General features: G+C 40.2%; 1 protein-coding gene across 5 annotated transcripts in view; it reads left to right on the top strand.

Annotated features, from left to right (window-relative positions):
* camk2b2 (calcium/calmodulin-dependent protein kinase (CaM kinase) II beta 2) overlaps positions 1–18,044 on the top strand; it is a 48,856-nt gene extending 30,812 nt beyond the window's left edge. For 2 of the 5 annotated variants that reach the window (XM_008423239.3, XM_008423238.3), the window contains exons 14-21: positions 1,708–1,742; positions 6,985–7,053; positions 8,640–8,684; positions 9,317–9,365; positions 12,901–12,976; positions 15,980–16,074; positions 16,153–16,389; positions 16,895–18,044. In XM_008423239.3, coding sequence (XP_008421461.1) covers positions 1,708–1,742; positions 6,985–7,053; positions 8,640–8,684; positions 9,317–9,365; positions 12,901–12,976; positions 15,980–16,074; positions 16,153–16,388 — 605 coding nt within the window. In that variant the 3' untranslated portion in view covers position 16,389; positions 16,895–18,044. The remainder of the gene's footprint in view (positions 1–1,707; positions 1,743–6,984; positions 7,054–8,639; positions 8,685–9,316; positions 9,366–12,900; positions 12,977–15,979; positions 16,075–16,152; positions 16,390–16,894) is intronic. The other 3 variants (XM_081613880.1, XM_008423241.3, XM_081613881.1) reach the window with 2 other exon arrangements.
* The last annotated feature ends 3,226 nt before the right edge of the window (positions 18,045–21,270 follow it).

Raw genomic sequence — 21,270 nt, 5'->3', positions numbered from 1 at the left:
ACCGGGCTGAACCTGCATGATGAGGTTAGCGCTGCTTGTTATCCACAAACGCTCCGGCCAACCGGGACCACAGACATAAACTTTACAGCAAAGACAGACACAGAGCCACACGCTGGTGTTGAGATGTAAACGCCGCATATAATTGTTCATTCACAAAGATAAATCATTCTCACCGCTCCACAATGCGACCTCTGAATTTGCTACAAGTTATTCCTGCAGTTCACATTGAGCTGCGCAACCAGAGCTAACGCGACAGGATTTAAACTCTTACCTAGAGTTCTCCAAAGGATCATAATTCCTCACAGTAGGTTTATGTAAATTTCCATACAGGTCAGCCTGTGTCCAGTTTGAGTAAAAGGAGCCGTGTGTGATCCCACTGAGGTAAAGCAGCGCGTGATTCAAAGCAGCAGAGGCGCCAACTTTGTGATTGGTCCGCGTTGTCGGGTTTAAATGCATAAACTATAAACCTATCTATTATAAACCTATCCTTTAGGAATAAATCTGCTCTGCTAGTGAAATGCTAAGATCAAAAGAGACGCTTGCAGCCCGGCTTAAAAAAAAAAGCGTTGCTTGTTTACGTTTCCTAGAAACGTAAACAAGCAACGCTTAGCCTGGCGGCGGGGCTAGTAAAGCATGGCGGGCCGCCAGGCTTCTAATACACTGGGGGAAACCCTTCGTCTTGTTCATGTTTTGAGCCAGTGGCGACATCCAGTTATTGATCATGTGACTGGTGTGATGCAAAAAAGTGTTTCCATTGCAGTTTTGCGAAGTAAACTAATTTCGATACAACAAAAAAAATCATATTATCACCAAAACTTTCAGTCAAAAAATTAGTTCTTATTTAATTTTTCAAAATTGGAGTGTTTCCATTAAGCAAATTTATTTTCGAAATGTCAAATTTCGCAGTCATATGGTGAATGGAAACGCAGCTTGTGAGAAGAAGGTATTAATTTTCATCTCTTCTTCTGTGGTAATAGGAATCAGGAGTGCATGCGGCATTTAGAATATGAGGGGGCAGAGAAAGAGAGACTAGCCAAACTGGGAGGGTTAGCTTCACGCAGAGCTGTAGTGTCTCTTTGATAAGGGATTAACGTCGGCGCTGCAGCTCCAAGTCTCCCATTTAACATCTCAGAAAGTATCCCGGCACCAGAGCTTGTGCTCTCTGTACTTCCTGCCCCTCACTTCCTGCTGCAGCCGTCAACGGACCGCAGTAATCCAGCCTACTGTTGAGATTAACCAACCCATTATCGTTTACCTGCAGCTCTATTCCACTTCCTCCACAGCTCCATTCCTAATCCCCCCTCCGTGGAGCGGTGGCTGTGTGTGCATCTGTGTGTTTGGATTATATGGAGAATTAGACTTTTTTTTTTTTATTCCCCTCCTCCCCTCATGGCTGATGCCCTCTGCTTATCTAATGCTCCGAACTGCGAATCAGGGTTCGGAAGTGCCAGTTTTTAATGTTTCCCACTGAAGAAAAGGGAATGTTTTTGATCAGTTTTACATTTATTTGTAATAATTCCAGCTTGCTTTCAAGCAGGTGGTGTTTTTCAAATTAATTTTTTGTATTTTTTGCATGCATGCATGCATAAATAACCGTGCGTGTGTGTTTTGTGTGAGCAGATTTTTAGGAGTGGTGGTGGTCTGAACGTTTTGCTATGATGTGTACTCTTCCGTCTGAGGGTGTGTCGTTCTGCCTCTCTGCAGCAGCCAAGAGTCTCCTCAACAAGAAGGCAGACGTCAAGGTAGGCCAGGTCCAGTTTTTATCCGCTCCGTCTCCGTTTTGTTCCATATTTATTGTTTTTTTTTAAATTCATGCCAAACTTATTACATTAAGTACTGCAGAGTTTTGGCCTTAATGGCACAGCATGAGTCATTGTTTTGCAGGAAGTTTTATTTGAAAATCAAAAGGCAAATGCCAGACCTCGTTCTGCCTGTACACTGAAAAAAAAGAAAAACGAATGGAGCTCCAATTTAAAATAAATTGAGATTTGTCAAACTTACTTTTTTATGTTTGTTTAATATGGAAACTTAATAAGCTTAATATATTTACTTTGATGAACTTAATTTGATTGCTTGTAACAAATTAACTTGATTCTTTTTTTAAATTGGATCACCTGTACAGGCCTGAAGGAGGCCTGTACAATGGCATATTGGGTTAATTTATGATCATATCAAATTCTAAACTTGGTATAAGTTTTGTGTTCAATATCACAAACCCACTGATGTTCACATGATTCGAATGAAAAAAAATTTTTTTTTTAAGTTTCTTTAAATCTTTTGAAATCTACATCTGATTCTCTGCATCTTTACTGAAAAAAGAGAATACAGCTACAACTTTAAAAAGATAAATATGTTAATTAGTCACAAGTAGTTGAATGAAGTTTGTTGAACTTATTTACTTTGACAACTTAATAAACTTATTTAAATTAAATTAACTTGGAGTAACTTAATTAGATTTTATGTGATGTATTTGTTGCTGCTTCTTGGTCAGGACTCTGTTTTCATGTTTTTAATCTCAATGGGCTTTTTATTCTGGTAAAATAAAGGTTATGTATATAAAACGTATGACCAAGCATAGCATTTTCTTTAAGTTGGAGTTGCATTCTATTTTTTTCAGTGTTTGCTCTCTCAGACGTCTTCATTCGACTTGGCCGACACTTCGCAGCTCTGCTGCAGACATTTTTCACTCCGAATACTCCCTCAGTGCCAAAGCGAATCTCATTAAAGAATTAATTTCTGCATGCTTTAACTCTCCGAAGAGACTTCTCAGATCCTGAATGTGCAGTAATTTGGGTTCTGATGGTGTTGCTGCTCTTATTTTTGCTGTAATTTCATCTAAAGTCTGAAGTGTTTGCAGTCTGCTGCTTTCTGTTGTGTGTGTGCGTGTGTGTGAGTGTGTGTTTGCAGTACGCAGTGTACTTCTGTTGGAAACCTGTGTCTTGTGTGTGCTGTGTAAGCATGCTGTGTTTGCATGAGTCAGTGGGAGCCTCTGTGTGTTCTCTGGATTGAAGCTCTTTGAAAGTCAGCTACGTTGCTTAAAGGGGCAGCATTAAGTATTTTCAAGCCACATAGTGCCATTTTGTAGGACAGTCCAGTATTATATTAACTTTAGTTATAAAATAATGTACATATCAAACATGACTTAGACAAAATGTTATAATTTAATGACTTGAAATTGGGCCTCTGTCTCTTTAAAAGCTCTTGCTCTTTCTGAAACTCCGCTTTCAGGAAGTCATCTCAACATCACTCCTCTATAAGCCCTTTAACACCGTTTTTACCAGCGTTGCACTGAGAAGCAGTTAGTATAATGAGCTCAGCAGATCACCGTTCCACCAGGTGTTTGCTAATTGCTGCTGGCTAGTCTGTAGGAGATAAGTGGGGGGCATTTCGGGGAGGGCTGCTTTTGGAACTTGCAGCCCCAACGACAAGCTTTGCCTTGAAGGCGGAGCTAGGGCCATCCAGGCATTTTGCACAGCTCCATGGTTGCCATGGAGATGAAAGGATTTCTCAAGCATGCAAGAAAAAATCAAAGCAACACTCCAGGTGTGTTTTTGGTGAGGGAATAGCATTATAACATGATGCAAAGCTTAAAAAAGTCGATTTTGCACAACACTGCTCCTTTAAGACGTATCTTATTAAAGCACAACTACAAGCCAAACAAATGACAAAAACACAAAGTTAACCTGCTGCTATGAACCTGCTTTCACTTTGACCTCCCAAACTCCCTACTGCAGCGCCACCATCAGTTGATTCAAAACAAGTAGATGAATAAATTAGTTCACTGTTATTCTGTCTCACCAGTTACTTTATTAAATCACACATAGTATCAGATGAATTCATGCTAAGTTTTCTAGCATTTTCCTCATATCACAGTTTCGCTAAATGTTAGCTAGTAGCTTCTGTTGCCGTTAGGAACTGGAATTAGCCAGTGGTTTCTAGCTTGAGTCAACAATTGAAAAATTAAACTTATTCACTGACTAAACTCCTGAGTTGGAAGCCTGCAATCAAATGCTAATTTCTGTGTTAGCTTTTCTATCTAAAAGAACATGGAAGCCGGTGTAGGACAGCCTTAGCTTGAGTTTCCCAGTGGATTTGCTCTGTCACAACGAGGCTAATGAGACCTGCCAGGCTTAAAACAAATGAAGAATTGCTTTCAAAATGTTAATGTACAGTAAAGTAACCATATTAAACACATAATCAATATTATTATCATTTTATATCCTCTCTAGGTGTCATAATAACCATAAAATGACATGGTGTAATTATTAATTCATCTGGGCTTGTTAGGTGTGAACAATGTGAGGCTGTTATGTTGTCTGCTAATAGTGTTAACTTCACTCATCTGCTGTAATTATACAACAATTATTTGGATTCCTGCTACTTGCAGCTTGTCAACAGATCCCTCAACAACCCGCTAGAAATACATTTTCATTTTCAATGATGGGAAAAGGCAGAAGCTTTGTGTCAATTACAGTTCTACCTGCCTTACTGTTATTGGCTGAACTAAAAGCCAGATGAAATTATGAAGCCACATCGTTTTTCCACCCACATTTTATATTGTTAATACCTGACTTTTCAAATGACTGTATTGCTATTTGTCATGCTGATGGAGACTTACGTTGTGTAGGTCCTGTCAGTTGAGGGTCTTTCTGGGTTTCAAAGGTTAAACATTTTCTTAAAAAAAAAGGACATTTCATTTCAGAGGTTCAGAAGTCAAGCATTTTCCTCTTTTGGAAATTTTCTGAGTTTTAAAAGTAGAAGATTTTCATCTTTTGAAATTCAAAAATGTTCTTGAAGCTTTTTCTATAGAAAATTCCTGAGATTAATCTAAAAAAATATGAGTTTTTTTCTTCACAAAATTACTCCTCTGCTTTTTTCAATTTCCAAAGGCCTTAATATGCTGTTGTATAAAACCAAATGAAACTAAGATGAACAAAATAACTTCCTGATGGGACCAAAATGTAAGAACATATAACCTGATACAGAGATGTTTGTTTTTGCTATCAGGCATCCAGTTAACAATCCTTGATTCCACCACGGTTTTTATTAATAAAGCAGTTTTCCAGTCTCTTCTGTCTGTCTCCTCCAGTCACTCTTTCCTACATCACTAACCCTCCCCTTGCTGTCATGGAGCGCCCTGATGCTAATCTCAGATTATTTCCCACCAGATGATTAATCTGTCATTACATAATCACAGGCCTGCCAGATCTGTGCTGTGAAGTCACAGGAAGGCAGCCAACCTGGGAAATGTCTTATTATCCTTCAGTACTGTAGCTTTATCTTAAGACTAGAATATTTAAAACCTCAGGATGAGCGACATTTCAGTTTAAATCACTCTGTTTAACGTCCCTTTTTGTCTTTCTCTCTCTCATTTAAAAAATGAGGGCAGTGGTATTGAAATATTCTGGGTTCACATTATAATGTCTATTTTTCTACCTGCGAATGAAGTTTTTACCCCTTGAATATATTTTGGAGAAGCTCAGGCCAAGGTTACCTGGCCTGTTTCAGATCCAGAAACATGCGCCCTCTACTGGGCAGGGTTGACTTCGTCCAATCAAACTGTGATGGAAAATATTTTGTCAGCTGCCATTTTGCTACATGTGGAAAATAGACTAAAACTAAAGAAAAAGTCAAATAGAATGAAGGATTATTGTTGGATAATGTCACTGTTGATTTAGCTTTATGGTGCAAAAATAGCTCTTCAACGCAAATTTCTGATTTTAATTTGTTTTTAAAGTTGGAAAACTTTCACATCCTCTCACATGAGCTCCTGGTGGAACGCAACACAACAGAGTTCAAGCTGTATTCCAGGTAATGCAAGTCTGAAAAGATTTAAAACTGACTGAAGGGAAAAAAAACTCTGCGTATAAATGTAGTAAATTACAGAATATACCGGTTCCATTAAAAAAAAGAAAAAAACTCTTCAAATGTTTTCACATTGTTATTGAAAAAGCAACAAAATTACTTACTGAAGTGATTGCTGTAATAACAGCTCTCCACTCAGCAAATCCCTGCTGATGTTTTCTTTTGATTATCACAAACAACATTTAAATCGCTCAGATTTCCTTCCTAGTTGAGTTTGAAATGTTCCCCAGCGGGGGAAGAGTTTGTTTGGCTCCAGGTTACGTACCTTTATACCATAAATATAACCACTTCAAGTTCCTCAGTATTAAGGTACTAAATATATAGACGTGTAAAATTAATGATTGCAACCAGTTTTGTGCCCCAGCTCGGCTTTCAGCAGCAGGAAAACGGAGCGTTTCTCTGTGTGGGGGGGGCAGGCGGGGGGGTGCGTCACGCCTGCAGTCGACTGTTTCTGCATGCTGGTTTAGAACATCCACTTACATTCTCGCTACTTATTTAAGAAACAGAGCGGCTGTATATTTAGCATGTTATGTCGTTTGTGTGGGTGTGTGTGAACTGCCTGTTATGCTTCACAGTTCTGTCAGAAGCAAGTGCTGCAGGTCTCATTATCTGCTCCGGTTAAATGAAGCAGCTATGTGTTGCTTTGTTATTTTTAGGTTGTTTTTTTACAAGGATTTAGTCCCAAAGTTTGCTTGATGTTTGTGTATCAAAAGGCAAAATCTGAGCACACACACCTGCCCTCCAAACCTGATAGCTGGTTGTGTCATCCTTGGCAACAACAACTGCAATCAAGCCTTGTTCTTTAGATCCTCTGATTAGGCCACTGCAAACCAAGTGTGCTCAAATTATAATCAGAAACTGACCCTTTAACCTTAAGAAATTCTATCCAAGTTGTTGGAATCACCATGGAAACCCTTTCCTTGTCCAAACCTGCGTAAAAACACTCCTTCTGATCTTCCTAGTGTTATTTTGTTAAGTTGTCCTCCGTTATCTATATTTACCTTGATTACATTGTGTATCTATATTTTTTTTCCAGTCCTCACCCACTTCCAGCCAGCAGATGGCACCTGTCTGCGTTGTCTCTGAGCACTAATGCTACACTTTGTGTTTCCATCACAGCCTCAGACAAACAGCACCAGAAACAGCATAGTCACCAGTCCCAAAGGCAACGTCACTTCTGCTGCACTGGTACGCAGCTCTGTGTTCTGTCTGTCTGTCTGTCCGGACCACATCTACACTGTACAGAGTGCCTGTGTGTGTGTGTGAGTGAAAGAATGTGTATTTTCTGTGTGTTTGCAAAATAATAAAGTTTTGAATAGCAGCTTCACGAGAAATGTCTGTCGATGCAAAGGTTGACTAGAGGTTTGGGTTCTGAGTCATCTCCCCTTTGGAAAGGCTCACACCTGTCTGTGTAAGGTCCCACTGCTGACAGTGCAGGTCAGAGGTCAAACACCAACAATGACATGAAAGGAAATGTCTGTAGAACTCTGAGACAGGATCTTCTTGAAGCAGAAATCTGTCTGTCTGTCTATCTGTGATATTATTTATTGTTATTATTAATATTTATTTATTTATTAGGTTTAGCGTTTCTGTCTAGATTGAAGGTATTCCTTTGAATAAACTCAACATGATTCTCTGGAGGTTTTCTGTCGGGTGACCAACATTTTTTCCCTTCTTGGGGACGCAACTGCATCTCTGCAACTTTAATGAAATATTAGTAGGAATGTATGTTTCCTACTAATTAATTTTTAACCTGAGGGGGATAGAAAAACACATTCCTTCAAACATGTGCTCTTAATTCCTTTTTTCAAAACTGAGTGAAATTTTACCTTTTATCTTCATTCCACTCTTGGGGAGATTCCTCACGTTCATATTTTAAAGCGTCGTATCCAAGAAGAGTGTATTAGAGGAGTGTAAAAGTCTGGAAACTGTATTTTTTATTTTTTTTGCATAGTGGGAGAAATACTTGTGTTGCATTCAGTGGACCTAAATTAATAGATGTGCTTCCATTGACCATTTAACTACATATTTTCACATTTAAAAACTAAATAAAAAATTGTCTTTATTAATAAAGATTTTGTGCTAGAATGAGGTGTTATTTTTTGGTTTTTGAAAAACTGCTTTTTTTGCATCACACGAGTGCCACGTGATCTCAGGATGTTTCCACTGGCACAAACCACGAAGAAAACAGGAAGTGGTAGGAGAAAAACGAAATGGCAGATTTTTTCACATGAACAAACATACTAATTTGTGACTTTTAATTGCGTTTTTTTTATTTTGAAAAAATAAAAACCCACCATAATTGCTTAATTGTGTCTTTTCTGACATTAGCGGAATATTGACAAAGTTATTGCGTACATTTGTACTGGAAACGCAGCTACTGAAAAGAACGAAGCTTTGAATCAAACTCTGGGAAGATTTCGGACCAGCAGAGTAAGTTCTGATGGACTCAGTGTCCCTCGGTGGGTTATTAGTGTGTTTTAAAGGACTTAACTCGTAGTACAATTAAAAACAATCTGCTAGGTTTCATCTTTCATAAGAGACGAGACGAAGTGAAATAATAAATACATGACTACATTCATTTTTTGTTTTTTTGCTGTCACTGTTTGTCCCAGAGTCTTCCCGTGTTCAGAACTTTCTTCCCGTTTCCATGCGTTACTCTCGTCTTACTGTCTGCTGACTCTCATTTGGGCATAACTCATTTTCCATTTTGACTTCATTTACTCCCACTTTCTCTTTTTTCCTCCCCCTCTTTCTCTCCATTGTTCCTCCAGGAGCCTCAGACTACTGTTATCCATAACCCAGTAGATGGGATCAAGGTACATCCTCTCTTTTCTCCCTCCATCTCCCTTATTCCTCGTCTTCTCCTCATCATTTGTCATCCCTTCTCTTTAATCTGTTCCTCTTACCTTGTTGGCTAAAAAGTGTTTTTCAAAGGGTCTTTTTATCATTTTAAACTTTTTACACTGTGAATTTTTTGTGATTTTCTTTCTCTGCATGAGAGAGAGGTGTGTGGGCGTGAACCTGTGGAGCATTTTTTTATTGTTGTCTTATGCTGCCTCACTGCGTTCAGATGAGTGAAGTTCTCTGAGAAATCAGTGTGTGTCAGCAGGAACACGGCCAGATTAACACTCATTCCACTCAGACTGTGTGCTAAACGTGGCTAAGCGTTCTACCTGTGTCTGCGTTTGTTTCCACGGAGACGGGCTCAATCCGCAGAGAGGATTGGGCTGGGTTGCGGCAAGAAATGCAGTGTTGTGTTTTTTTTTTTTGTTGTTGTTGTTGTTTCTTTTTTGTATAATTGGCATAACCGTTGTGTGAAGATGGAGCTGTAGGCTGAAGTGTAAGTGTGTTGTGATCAGGTCTGCATGCTGTATCAGGACGAACAGCCAGGATTGATTTGGTTTCATGGTTCCAGTCATCGACGCTCTCCGTGTTCTTTTTGTTTCAGGAATCGTCCGACAGCAGTAACACCACCATTGAAGATGAGGATGTTAAAGGTAGACCCCGACTACACAGCTACACCCAGCTGGCTCGCTTGAATTAAAAACTGCTGAATATTAGAGTGCCTCGGAAGAGTTTTGGAAGTAATTTTCCAAATTTGTCACATTACGATCACCAACTTCACTGTATTTTATTAGGATTTTACACAATAGACCGGTTAAGCATTATAGTTTATAAAAATGTTGACAAGTAAAAATTTGAAAAGTGGGGTGTGCATTTGTTTTTGTTCTCTTTTAAAGGGGCGGTGTTATGTAAAATGTACTGTTTTGAGCTTCACATCTTGTTATAATATTCCATCATCACAAACATACCTTGCAGTGTTGCCTTGATTCTTTCATGCACGTTTGAGAAATTGTTGAAACTCCCATGGCAACCATTCAGCTGTACAAAACGCCTGGAGGGACCTAGCTCCGCCTTTAAGGACGAAACTCCACCTCCAAGCTGCAGTTTCCAAGTTCCATCTCCCCCACGACTCTGGTACACGACACTGAGAAGTAGCTCCTATAATAAGCTCATCAAATGCACACTTCTACGAGGTGCCTACTAATTGCTGCAGACTAGTCTGAAGGAGCTGAGTGGGGGAGTCGGAAACTGCAACTCCAAGTAGGAACTTAGTCCTCGAAGGTGGCATTTGGTCCCACCAAGTGATTTTCACCGTTGAATGGTTGCATGCGAGATGCAAGGATTTCTCAATCATGCTTGAAAGAGTCAAGGCAACACTGTATGTTTTTGATGAGGGGAAAACTATTACATCAGGTAAAGCTCAAAAACGATGATTTCAGATAATGTGGACTCTTCACATTATTGGTTTTCAATGAAAAATAAGGGGAAAAAATGGAAAACCTGGAAAACATGATATGGCAGAAATTGCTTAGCTTTGTCTTTGGGTCAAAATCTAAATGAAAATCTTGATTTTAATTCAGACAGTTTAAGAATAAGAATGATGGATTAAATGACCTATATACTGACTGAAAACAACAGTGGCGGAAAACGGCCAACATAGAACAACTTAGAAAAGTTGTCAGTTCCCTTTCCTAAGCAATTTTCCTCACCTGATTTAAGGGAATTGTTAAGTTAAAGAAGTTTGATGGGTACAAATTTGTACAAAGGAGGATCAATACCTCTACAACAGTGGTTCTTAACCTGGGTTCGATCGAACCCCAGGGGTTCGGTGAGTCGGTCTCAGGGGTTCGGTGGAGCTTCTGCCGCGGAGGTAAAGACACACTTGTGTAAAGTCGTAATTACGCGCCGCTTTGCCATCACTTGCTGCAGAGGATCACGCTACATTGCTTAGCCAATCAGGGCTGCGGAGGAGCCCTGATTGAAGGAGCTCCTCTCTCAGCATGGATTTGAACTTTTGTCTTTAATTACTTCAGCAAAACTCAAAGTTTTTACCAAATTCTGTAGCTTTCAGTGTACTTCTAAATCTGCTCCTTAGTCGCATCTTTTTGGGGTTGCTACTGCCTCTAGTGGCGTGGGGGTGGTAACACAACTAATATAATTATATTACTAAATCAGAATACCGCAAAGTCTTTATTATTTATTATTAATTTTTCTTTCTCTTAAGAATGTAGAGCTAATTAAATGATCTAAACAAGACCCTAAAGTGGTTCCAGTTTCTCTCGATGACCAACCTGTTGAAACTGTTCGGTGAATGCGCATATGAAACTGGTGGGTTCAGTACCTCAAAAAAGGTTAAGAAGGTTAAGATCCTCAGATCTACAACATAAAACACCTTGACAGCACTGTGATGTAGGTCAAAGCATGTGATGTAGGTCAAAGCATAGATAGTATGGAAACTCATCAGTTCTTATTTCATTGCTTCAGTGAGACATCACATGCTACATCTCAGCAAATGAAAATATATTTTCAAAAATATTAGATTATTTGGTTGGTAAAAAACCCCAAAAAAACACAGAACATGAACATGTTATCACTAGCTGCTTATGTAAGCTGCCCAAAGTCCCGATCACGACCTCGTATGTTTTAAATACGTGAAAGTCTATTGGTAAGGCGGTCCAAGCTTCGGATTATGGGACAGAATTATCTCCTTTCTGTCATAAAGGACAGTCCAGTGCTGCTGATGGCAAAAGGAGATTAACAAACGGAGAGTTTGATCGAGCTCTTCTCATGACTGCTTCTCTCAAAAATAAATAAAGACAAAAGAAAGTTAGTTCACGAACTGAAAGGCACTTAGCTGTGCTGGCCTGGTCTTTGGGCAAATCAGCAGCTAGCCTTTTTTCCAAGAAATAGACCTCTGAAAAGCATCTTTTCTATGCACTCAGTATTTAGTTGGGGCTCTTTTGGTGTCTCTCATCTTCCTCTTGACCACAGCGCATAGTTTCTCTATGGGGTTAAAGGTCAGGGGAGCTTGCTGACCAATCAGGAACAGGAACGCCATCGTTTTTTTAGTACCTTTGGCTGCGTGGGCAGGAAAATCAAATCAGCATCTCCCTTCAGCTCATCAGCAGAATGTCCTGGTAGATGTCTGCATTGACTGGACTTGGACCAGAACCAGCAGACGACATGACGACCCAAACCGTCACTGACTGGTGATTAATTGCACAGGTGATTAATTGCAACAGGCTCCGCCCTGAATGAGGTCATCAATGTCAGCGGGAAAATCATTTACCTGATAACCCAACACTTAGTTTATATATATAGAGGGACGGGAAGGTATATATACAAACGTAGTATCTTTTAGTATTTTCTTTTTCTTTCCCAGAAATCAAATGAAACTGTGCATCTTCTACCTTTAATTCTCTAAGTAGCTAAAAACAAATCCATCTGCACTTTATTTAAGTGCTGCCAAATGTCTCACTGTATAAATTTGTAATGAAACAAGGACAAAAGAATCCAGCAGTGGAAATTTTGTGGGACAGGACTTTGTTGTAATTAAAACTGAAATGTTGCTTTAAGCACATTAAAGACGGATGCAGTCTGACGTCTCTGTTTCACTGACTTTTCATTATGTGACATGCAGCTATGTGACAGGAGAGCATGTAGACGAAGCACAGAGGTGCTTTCATGATAGAAAATGGTACAAAAAGTAGAGAGAGACAGAGAGAGAGAGAGCAAAAGAGAGAGAGAGAGAGAGAGAGGAAACTAGACAATCCGAGTGAGTTAAGCCCTTCACTTAGTGTGGGGAGGAAGCGGTGGGAGGAGGACAGGGTAAATCTCGTCCAAAGGCCGGGGACAAGAATAGCAGCATGAGCTCCAGCAGCCTCATGTGTCCAACAGAGATATGATGGATGATGAATGGAGGTAGAGGAACTACCAAGTGCCAAGACACACAATGGGGGGTACGTGCTCTGTACGGTGTGTGTGTGTGTGTGCATAAAGTTCAAGGAGGAGATGGAATCAGGAGCCGGACCTCTACCAAACTGATCAGCTCTGACTCGCCTCAGCCTCTGATGGTCCTCAGAGCCTTTCGCTCTGGCTTAGCCGTTGGATTTTTTAATTTTTAATTTTTATTTTCATTTTTTTTGGGAGGATGACTGTCACATCCTTCTATCTCCTTCCTCTCCGCAGCTCGCAAACAGGAGATCATAAAGATCACGGAGCAGCTTATCGAAGCCGTCAACAACGGAGACTTCGAGGCCTACGCGTGAGTCCTTCCCCCCCCGTTCCTCATCCTTCACTGATTTTAAAAGTTCAGGCCAGCAGCAGGAGAGAGTGCATCCTGTAAAGTGAACATTTAAGCTCTCCATCAGCCACGAAGAACCATTAATCTGATTGACATGCAAAATGTGTTGTATTAAAAGATTAAAGAGTAATTACATTCATTGTTTCATCCACATCCACCCCCATCTGCTTACTGTATAATTAAGAATAATGCCAGGCAGATTGAGGGAGAGGGACGGGAAGGTTTAGTGTGTCCTCAGCGATGGAAGCGCAATTCCACTAAGATGGGAGATAACATATGAAAAATGAATGTGATGAAAAAAAAAATCAATAGTAGGAATGACCCTGACGTGGTAGACTAATGACAAACACGTTGTAAAATGTAACAGTGTTTGGAAAAGATGAGTGAATACAACCTGACTTTTTTCAACATTTGGTAACACTCAAGTAAAAATGACGTCTTAGACTTTTCTGGTGAACATTACAAAAAATTTCTAAGTGTAAAAATCTGCCTAGCTTTGTCTAAGTAAATGTCAGTCAATATTATTTCCAGTGTGAGCTCAAACTTTTTTTTCATGCCAGAAGTTTACTTTTGATACTAAATGAGACAGCCAAATTTTAAAAGACAGTAAAGCAATGTAAATGTAAAAGTAGTATCGGTTTTAAAATGTATCTGTTTCATTCATGTTTTGTTAAAACAATTTCATGGCAAACATTATTTATACCATTCTCAATATGGCATTTTGCCAGCCGACCAGCTTTCTGTGTGTTTCCACTGGCATTTTGAGGATTTGTCCTTGGTGAGGAGCTCCAAGTCTTTCAGTTTGGAGGGACTCTTTGCCATCACCCTAATCCCACCAACTCCCTCCACAGGCTTCTTGTTACAGTCCAGGTGGAATTCCAACTCTTTAAGTTATATGTTTCCATCAAAGTAGCTTGAAAAAGCTCCCCCACCTTTTACCCTTTTCAAGTCTTTTTCTAAAGAATCTTCAAGGAGTGAGACGGGATTATTGCGGAGTACTCAGAAGCAACTTGAAGTCAAAATTAAAGACAGCAGGGAAAAGTACAGGAAGAAGCCTGAGTGCAAGCTTCAGAGGAACCATATCAGAGATATGTGTTTGGGGATGAAGAAGACCCCAGGCTTAAAGCAAAAGGAGGATCAGATAGATGGATGTCTGGACTGAAGAACTGAGCACATGCCTCAACAGGAACAAGCTCATCCTCCTCCTCTCCTGCCCCCAGCAACACAGACATCCCACACTCCTCTGACCCACAGCTTTCTTCTCAAGCCTCAGTTTGAGATGTTTCATCTTCCACTTCAGTCAGGGATCTACTGCTTCCACGAGTTTGTCTTCAGTCACATCAAGAGATGCTCCCTTTGCCTCCTCCTCCCACTTTTCTGTATCTAGAAGTCAGGTGAAGAGGCAGCCGGAGAGGCTGAACTGGAACAAGGCTACAGGTCCGGATGGTGTCGTCCTGAAACTACAGAGCAGCTCTGTGGGATTCTGCAACATTTCTTCAACAATAGCCTGACCTAAGAGAAGGTTGTTGTGGAAGACATCCTGGCTGGTTCTGGTACTGAAGAAAACTCACCCATCAGTCATCAGTGGTTACAGACCTGTTGTCCTGACATCCCACATCATGAAGGTCCTGGAGAGACTCCTACTGGCCAACCTGGAAAAGCAGACAAGCTCATATTAAGACCCCCCGCAGTTTGCTTATCGCCATGGAGATGGAGTTGAATCATACACCTATTTCACCAAAGCCACTGTCATCTGGACAAAGCATGCTGCACTGTGAGGATCAGGTTCTTTGATTTCATTTAACACAATTTATCCTGATTTGTTTTGTTTTTGAAACTCCAGAAGACACAGATGGAGACTCAATCACCTGGATCAATGACCAACTGAGGAGGAGCAGCTCCCCTTATCTGAACATGAGCAGTTACTGGATTTCTGTGGCAGCCATGGATTGCCCACAACAAACATCATGTTGAAGCATAAGCGTGTCCGTATGTGCTCTTGGCACCAAGACGCTTTAGGGTACAGTTCAATGACTGACACTGTGGTTGTTTCATCTAATCTGCTGACGCATGTCTTAGACATTCTGATGATGAGATGGGAAGAACTGTCAACTGATCACTACCTGATGACATCCTCCTCCAGTGAGTTGACTCTGCTGGAAGAGGATGAATCGAATCAGACATATTGTGAGAATCTGTTGGGAATATCTTTTGGAGTATCCTGTCAGAAGGAGCTTTATCGCCACCTCCAGCAGAACGTTGAACACATCCTGGGGACATTGAGTCTAACTGGGTCATGTTCCATGCCTCCATAGTTGAGGCAACTGACCAGAACTATGCCTGCAAGGTGGTTGGTTCCTGTAGTGGCGACAACCTGGAAGTCACTGGTGGACACTCGCCAAGCTGAAGTTGGAGTCATATTGGGCCTGTTTGGCCTTTGGAGCTCCTGAAGCACCCGATAGGTACCAGCTCTCCGAGCGGAATGGAGCTCGAGTGTTCACCAAGGCGAAACCTCCGGCCTGGAAGAAGTTTGGTGTGACCATGGAGAAAGACTTCCATATGGCTTTAAGAAGGTTCTGATCCACCTTTTGGCATCTCAGGAAGCAGTGCACCACCAACCACATCTATGGTGAGGATGGTGCGCTGATAACATCAACTTGGGATGGTGTGGGTCAGTGGGCAGACATTTTGAAGACCTCCTCAATCCTGCCAGTGAGGAAACTGAGTCTTGGGACGCTTGATGACAATGTCACTCTGATCCCTGGTGATGAAGTCAGAGAGGTGGTAATAAAACTCTTTGGTGTAAAGTCTGTCTGTTATTTCCAGTTGTTGATTAAGAAGTTTATGTAGGTCTCAAGTTATAAGATTTCAACAAGTATAGTAGGCTTTTGGAAGATGATTAATTGTTGATATTTCTTGGCATTTTCAGCTAAATCTGTGTCTTTTTGTTGTTTTTTTTTGCAGGAAGATCTGTGACCCTGGTCTTACCTCCTTTGAGCCTGAGGGACTGGGAAATCTAGTAGAGGGCATGGACTTCCACAGATTTTACTTTGACAATCGTAAGATCACAGCTTAACATTTTATCTCTTTCTTTCTGAACATCTTCATCCTGACGCTGTGTTTCGTCCTCTCTTTAGTTCTTTCCAAAAACAGCAAACCCATCCACACCACCATCCTCAACCCTCATGTGCACATGATCGGAGAGGACGCGGCCTGCATCGCCTACATCCGCCTGACGCAGTTTGTAGACGGCCAGGGCCATCCCCGCTCCAGCCAATCAGAGGAGACCAGAGTATGGCACCGCCGAGACAGCCGGTGGCAAAACGTGCACTTCCACTGCTCGGGAGCCCCTGCCGCACCGCTGCAGGGATGAGGTACAGACAAACGGAAAGCTCACATGCGAAACGGGTTGAACATCGACAGGTAGAGGCCACACGGCTCAGTTCAAATGCCAGATTTAGCACATGCATAATGGAAATCCGTCAATTTCGGAAAAAAAAAAAAACCTCACGTTTTCCGATAAGAAGGTTTTGCGGTAGGACAAGCTGTATTTTTGGGCATATCGAAATAGATGTATTTTGCAAAATTGTAATGGAATCGCTTTTTTCACGTGAGTTATATGATCAACAACCGGATGTCACTACTGATGAAAGCAACAAAGAAGGCGACAGGAAGTAGTATTGGGATGATGGTTAGGGAGTTTAATTTCATTTCTTATTTAATGGAAACACCGCAGTTGTGTTTTTTCAGCGTTGGCAGAATATCAACAAAGATTTGTACACATTTGTAATGGAAACGCAGCTGGTAGTCAAGTTGAATATAGATTCCTGTCTTTAGCCGTCTCTTGATTAGTTGTTTCCCTCTCTTCTTCCCTCCCAGCCAGCCGAAGGAGACGTGAAGCCAACAGAACCGAGCCGACGATCCGAGAGAAGGCTTCCGCTCTGAGAGAGACGTGCAGGTGGATGGAAGGGTGTGGGGAGGAGGCTGAGGCTTTCCGGGACGGGGGTCGTTCCCCGGGCACTCTGCGCACCCACCTAGCGCTTCTCTCTCCGCGACCACAGCAGACCCAACCCGACCTACACCTACAGCAGGGGGCGCAATATCAGCCGTGAGCAGGAAGCGCTGCCTGCCTGCGCCTCGACTTCAGCTGGCCTGCATGCGGCCAAAACACCCAGACTGCACCTTTCCCCTCTCCTGCTTCCCATCGATGCTTTCTCCTTCTCCGCTATTATACAGTTAATGATCTTGATGTTATTATGGCTGCAGTCTCTTGTTGTGCTCTTTCTACTGTACAGTATATTTATTACCCATTTTAACCCCTTTCTTTCTTCTTTTTTATGACAAGCATGACTACCTACCTATACTCTTAATATTATCGTGGCTGTTTTGTTTTTTTCTGCACGATTAAAGCTGCCTGTGAAACGAACAAACAGAGCTGATGTCTCTCGCAGAGAGAGAGACGTGTGGGTGTATTTAACTATGTGTTTTATTACTTCTTTGTTGTTTTTAATCCTCTTTCTCTGGAGTATTGTTGTTGACCCCGAACCAACGCCTCCGTGTGTCCCCCCCCAGACACCCCCAGAGCCCCTCCGGTCCCCCCCGGAGCCCTCCTAGCTGCTCTGTGAGACAGTGGAAACCCCATGCAGCATGCTACAGTATTCCCTGTTCTTGAAGATTTCCTCCATGTTTGACCTGCTGGACGGCAAGAAACGGTTGAGATTCACACCCTCCCGTTGCACATGTACTGTATATTTCCGGGTTTTGTTGTGCCGGTGTTTACTTGCATGATATTTCCATGTTAATGCATCACTAAAATTGGATGTTCCTGTTGAATTTTGTCTCCTATGGACTGATACTGCTGGTGAGCTTTAATCTGTTTCCTGGGCTGTGTAACTGCAGGTCCTGTTCTAAGTTCAGTGTAGAAAAAAAATGGATGTAAGCTTTTTTCACTATTTCCTGGCTCCTGAAGAATGGCTCTTTACTGTTTATTAAGCAAAAAAATTAATAAAAATCCTCTCCTGGTTGAGTATTTTTGGTGTTTTAGATTCAAAGCAAATGTGGCTGGAAAAACTGTTTTAAAGCTTAAAATAAGGATTTGGGTTGAAAGGATTAATTGTGATGAATCGATTATTGAAATAATAGTCAACTAGTTATCGATTAATTAGTTGGAGTTTACAGACAAAACAAAACCTATTTGCTGAAAAAAAAACTATACTGAGCAGTAATTAGGCTAAGAATGTACAAAAATATACACATTTTGTATTTAAGATCAGATCTTTTTTCTGTAAACACGTTCTGTATAAAACTCCTTAAGTGGCGGTTTTAGCTTCACCTGGTTCAAATACTGTGAAAGAAAAACACTAAGCATCTTTCACTATCCAATTATTAGTGACGTATTCCAAAAATTAATCAACAGATTAAGTAAAAACTGTTGAACATGTATTTTTTTTCAGCTGCAGATGCATCTTTTCCTACACATGACCAAGAATCACTGAAGGAATTAAATTTTTTTCTTATTAAAAATAAAATAATTTAATTCTTTGTCTATTTGCATCTTCGACTGAATTTCTACCATTTAATAAAAAAGCTTAAGTGGTTAAATAAAACATCTCCAAAATGTGCCAATTTTTTAATCCAATCAATCAAATAATCGTTGGAATAATTAATAGAATAATCGATTACTTAAATAATAGATAGTTGGAGCCCCAATAATGATGTTTGACTCCTAAAATAATTGTTGCCTTTTACAAAGCAGACTTAAAGCTGCATTTTAATACTTTTTACATTTTTCCTTTTCCTTCTGTATGTTAGTGCGTTGAATATCTACCCCCTTTCCTAGAACTTTGTCACATGTCGCTTTGTGTTTCTGTAAACACTAATGAGAAATATAACACTACGTATAAAACTCATTCACCTAAATCCTGTCCTATATTCTGCGGATTAACACTTAATCCCAACTGACTGGTTCTTTTTCAGTAATGATTTCATAAAGATTTCATCAAAAATTCATAAGGATGAGATCAAACAGGACAGATATAAAGCCCCGCCCACCTGGAACCCAAGAAGCTGCTAAACACGGCGGAGCAAGTGAAGTGGTGACGAATGGATTGATCAGCTTTTTAAGCACTCAGATTTTTGGGAAAATTACTCGAATATTTATTTATTTATTTATTTATTTATTTATTTATTTATTTATTTATTTTAAATCTGCCATAACAACTAGTTCCCTGATTTATTCACATGATTCCTTCTGATGAGAGACATTTCAGCCAACATAAAACTTGGAAGTAACAACTTTTCAAACAATATGCTGCTTCTCAACTATCGAATCCGAGCAAATATATTAAAGCTGCAGTATGTAACTTTTACAAAAAACTTTTTTTTACATATTTGTTGAAACTGTCACTATTTGGTGACAATGGGTTGAGACAAATAATCTCTGAAAAAGAAAAAGACCCTCCTCCTGGCTCTGATTGGTTGTTTTTGACTGGTACATTTCTTCAGATGGCAGTAGTAGCTCGTGGAGGAGTTTTAGGAACTCCATCTTTTCACAGATTATTGGTCTCATATCATGTTGTCACAACATGGTGACAGTTTTAACAAATACCCAGAGAAGAGTTACAGGTCTGGGTCACAGATTTATTATCCTGTTTAGTGAGGAAAGCATCTTCCTGGTAAAGTTTTAACAGCATGTGGCTTTAACACAGATGCAAAGAGGATGTTTTTATTTTCCACGATTGAAAGGTATTCACTCTATCTCTGCACAGATTTGTTTCCACAACGACATGAATAACAGAAGTACTGTTGCTCCAGCATGCTATGCTAAATCAAATTATTGGAAATGGACACGCTATACTGCTCTGTCATGGAATACTTTCTTTATTTACTCTATTTATATATATTTCATTCACATGAAACGTTTTATTAATTATCCTTTCAAGGCAAACGGAGGCCATTCAGACCTAATTCTATAGAATCTAACAAGGTCCAAGTTAAGTTCAGATAATTTATTAAATTAAGTACAATTCAATGTTAAAGTCGGACAAGTGTAAAAAGAAGAAAAAAAAACAATTGGACGTAAAAGCTTGGTGTGCCAGGCCTTCTTGCCCAACATCAGTGTTTGACCTCACAAATCCTCCCACGAGAGATCAGGAATTTTCAAACACACACAAACATACATGCAAATTCACAACTACACAGTCTGATTTACAAGTACTAAATATTTATGACCAACCCCTCCCTCATCGTTCAACTTGGCTGTTATGTAATGAAAACATAGTAATAAATTCTTTGTTTGCTTCTTAAATTATGTGAATCTTAATTTAAGAAAATAAATATGTCTGAGATAATGTTGCTTCAGTGTCAAGTCTATAAATGCAGAGAAATAAATTATTAGCCTGGTAGGCTAACCTGGATAGGATTTGAGCCTATCCAGTCACATAAAGTGACTGTCGCTTGTTTTCTACCACAGCTTTAAAACATTTAAATTGGGGTTGCTGTCCCCAGATCCAAGGTCCAACTTCCAATCCAAACTCAAACAATTCTTACCAAATAATCAAGATGTCACACTAATTTAGAAGATGCATGATGTAAATGTGACTAAAATGATCACATTAAGATCCAGTTGTGAAATGTGTGTAAGACCCACAGTACATCTGGGTGGAATCGTTGATCTCAGAGCCAGCTCTGCCTCGCAGAGAAAGACATGCTTTTGTCTCAAGGTTATTTTCAAAAACATTCTGCAGATTCTCAGCTTTTTATTAGCGTTTGTGCCATTTAGCCCATCCCAAAAAAAGCAACAGGACAGAACGGATTCCCTTTCTCTATCCAGGCCAAGGTTATAAAATTAGTTTTTAATCAGATTGAGGGTCTCTGTGGAAGCCGGTCTCTCCTCTGATGTGGAGGACTGATTTATCTTGTAAAGTCGAGGCGTTGGTACTGATGAAAAAGATCTGATTTAAAGATTTTATTTTTCTAAAGGTCAGATAAGTAAGAGCAAAACCTACCGAGTATATGTTAAACAAAGCAATGTTTCTAGCTTATTATGCCGTTTGTCAATATTAAAATGTCCTGTGATGTAATCAGTGTGTGAATAAATAAACTGGTCAAGTAGAGACTTCCTCTGTCTTTTATCTTGACTCAGTGTCAGAACAACACTGCGACATTTGTTTGTGGTTCACTTCTTGGAATCATTTCTTGTCCGTATTTAATGTCACCTTCTCCTCAATGTACCGCGGTGACTTTTCAGCGTTTAA

The sequence above is a fragment of the Poecilia reticulata genome, chromosome 12, assembly GCF_904066995.2.
Source record: "Poecilia reticulata chromosome 12, P_reticulata-male-v2, whole genome shotgun sequence".
NCBI classification, from domain to species: domain Eukaryota; kingdom Metazoa; phylum Chordata; class Actinopteri; order Cyprinodontiformes; family Poeciliidae; genus Poecilia; species Poecilia reticulata.
This window is presented reverse-complemented; position numbering and strand designations above follow the sequence as displayed.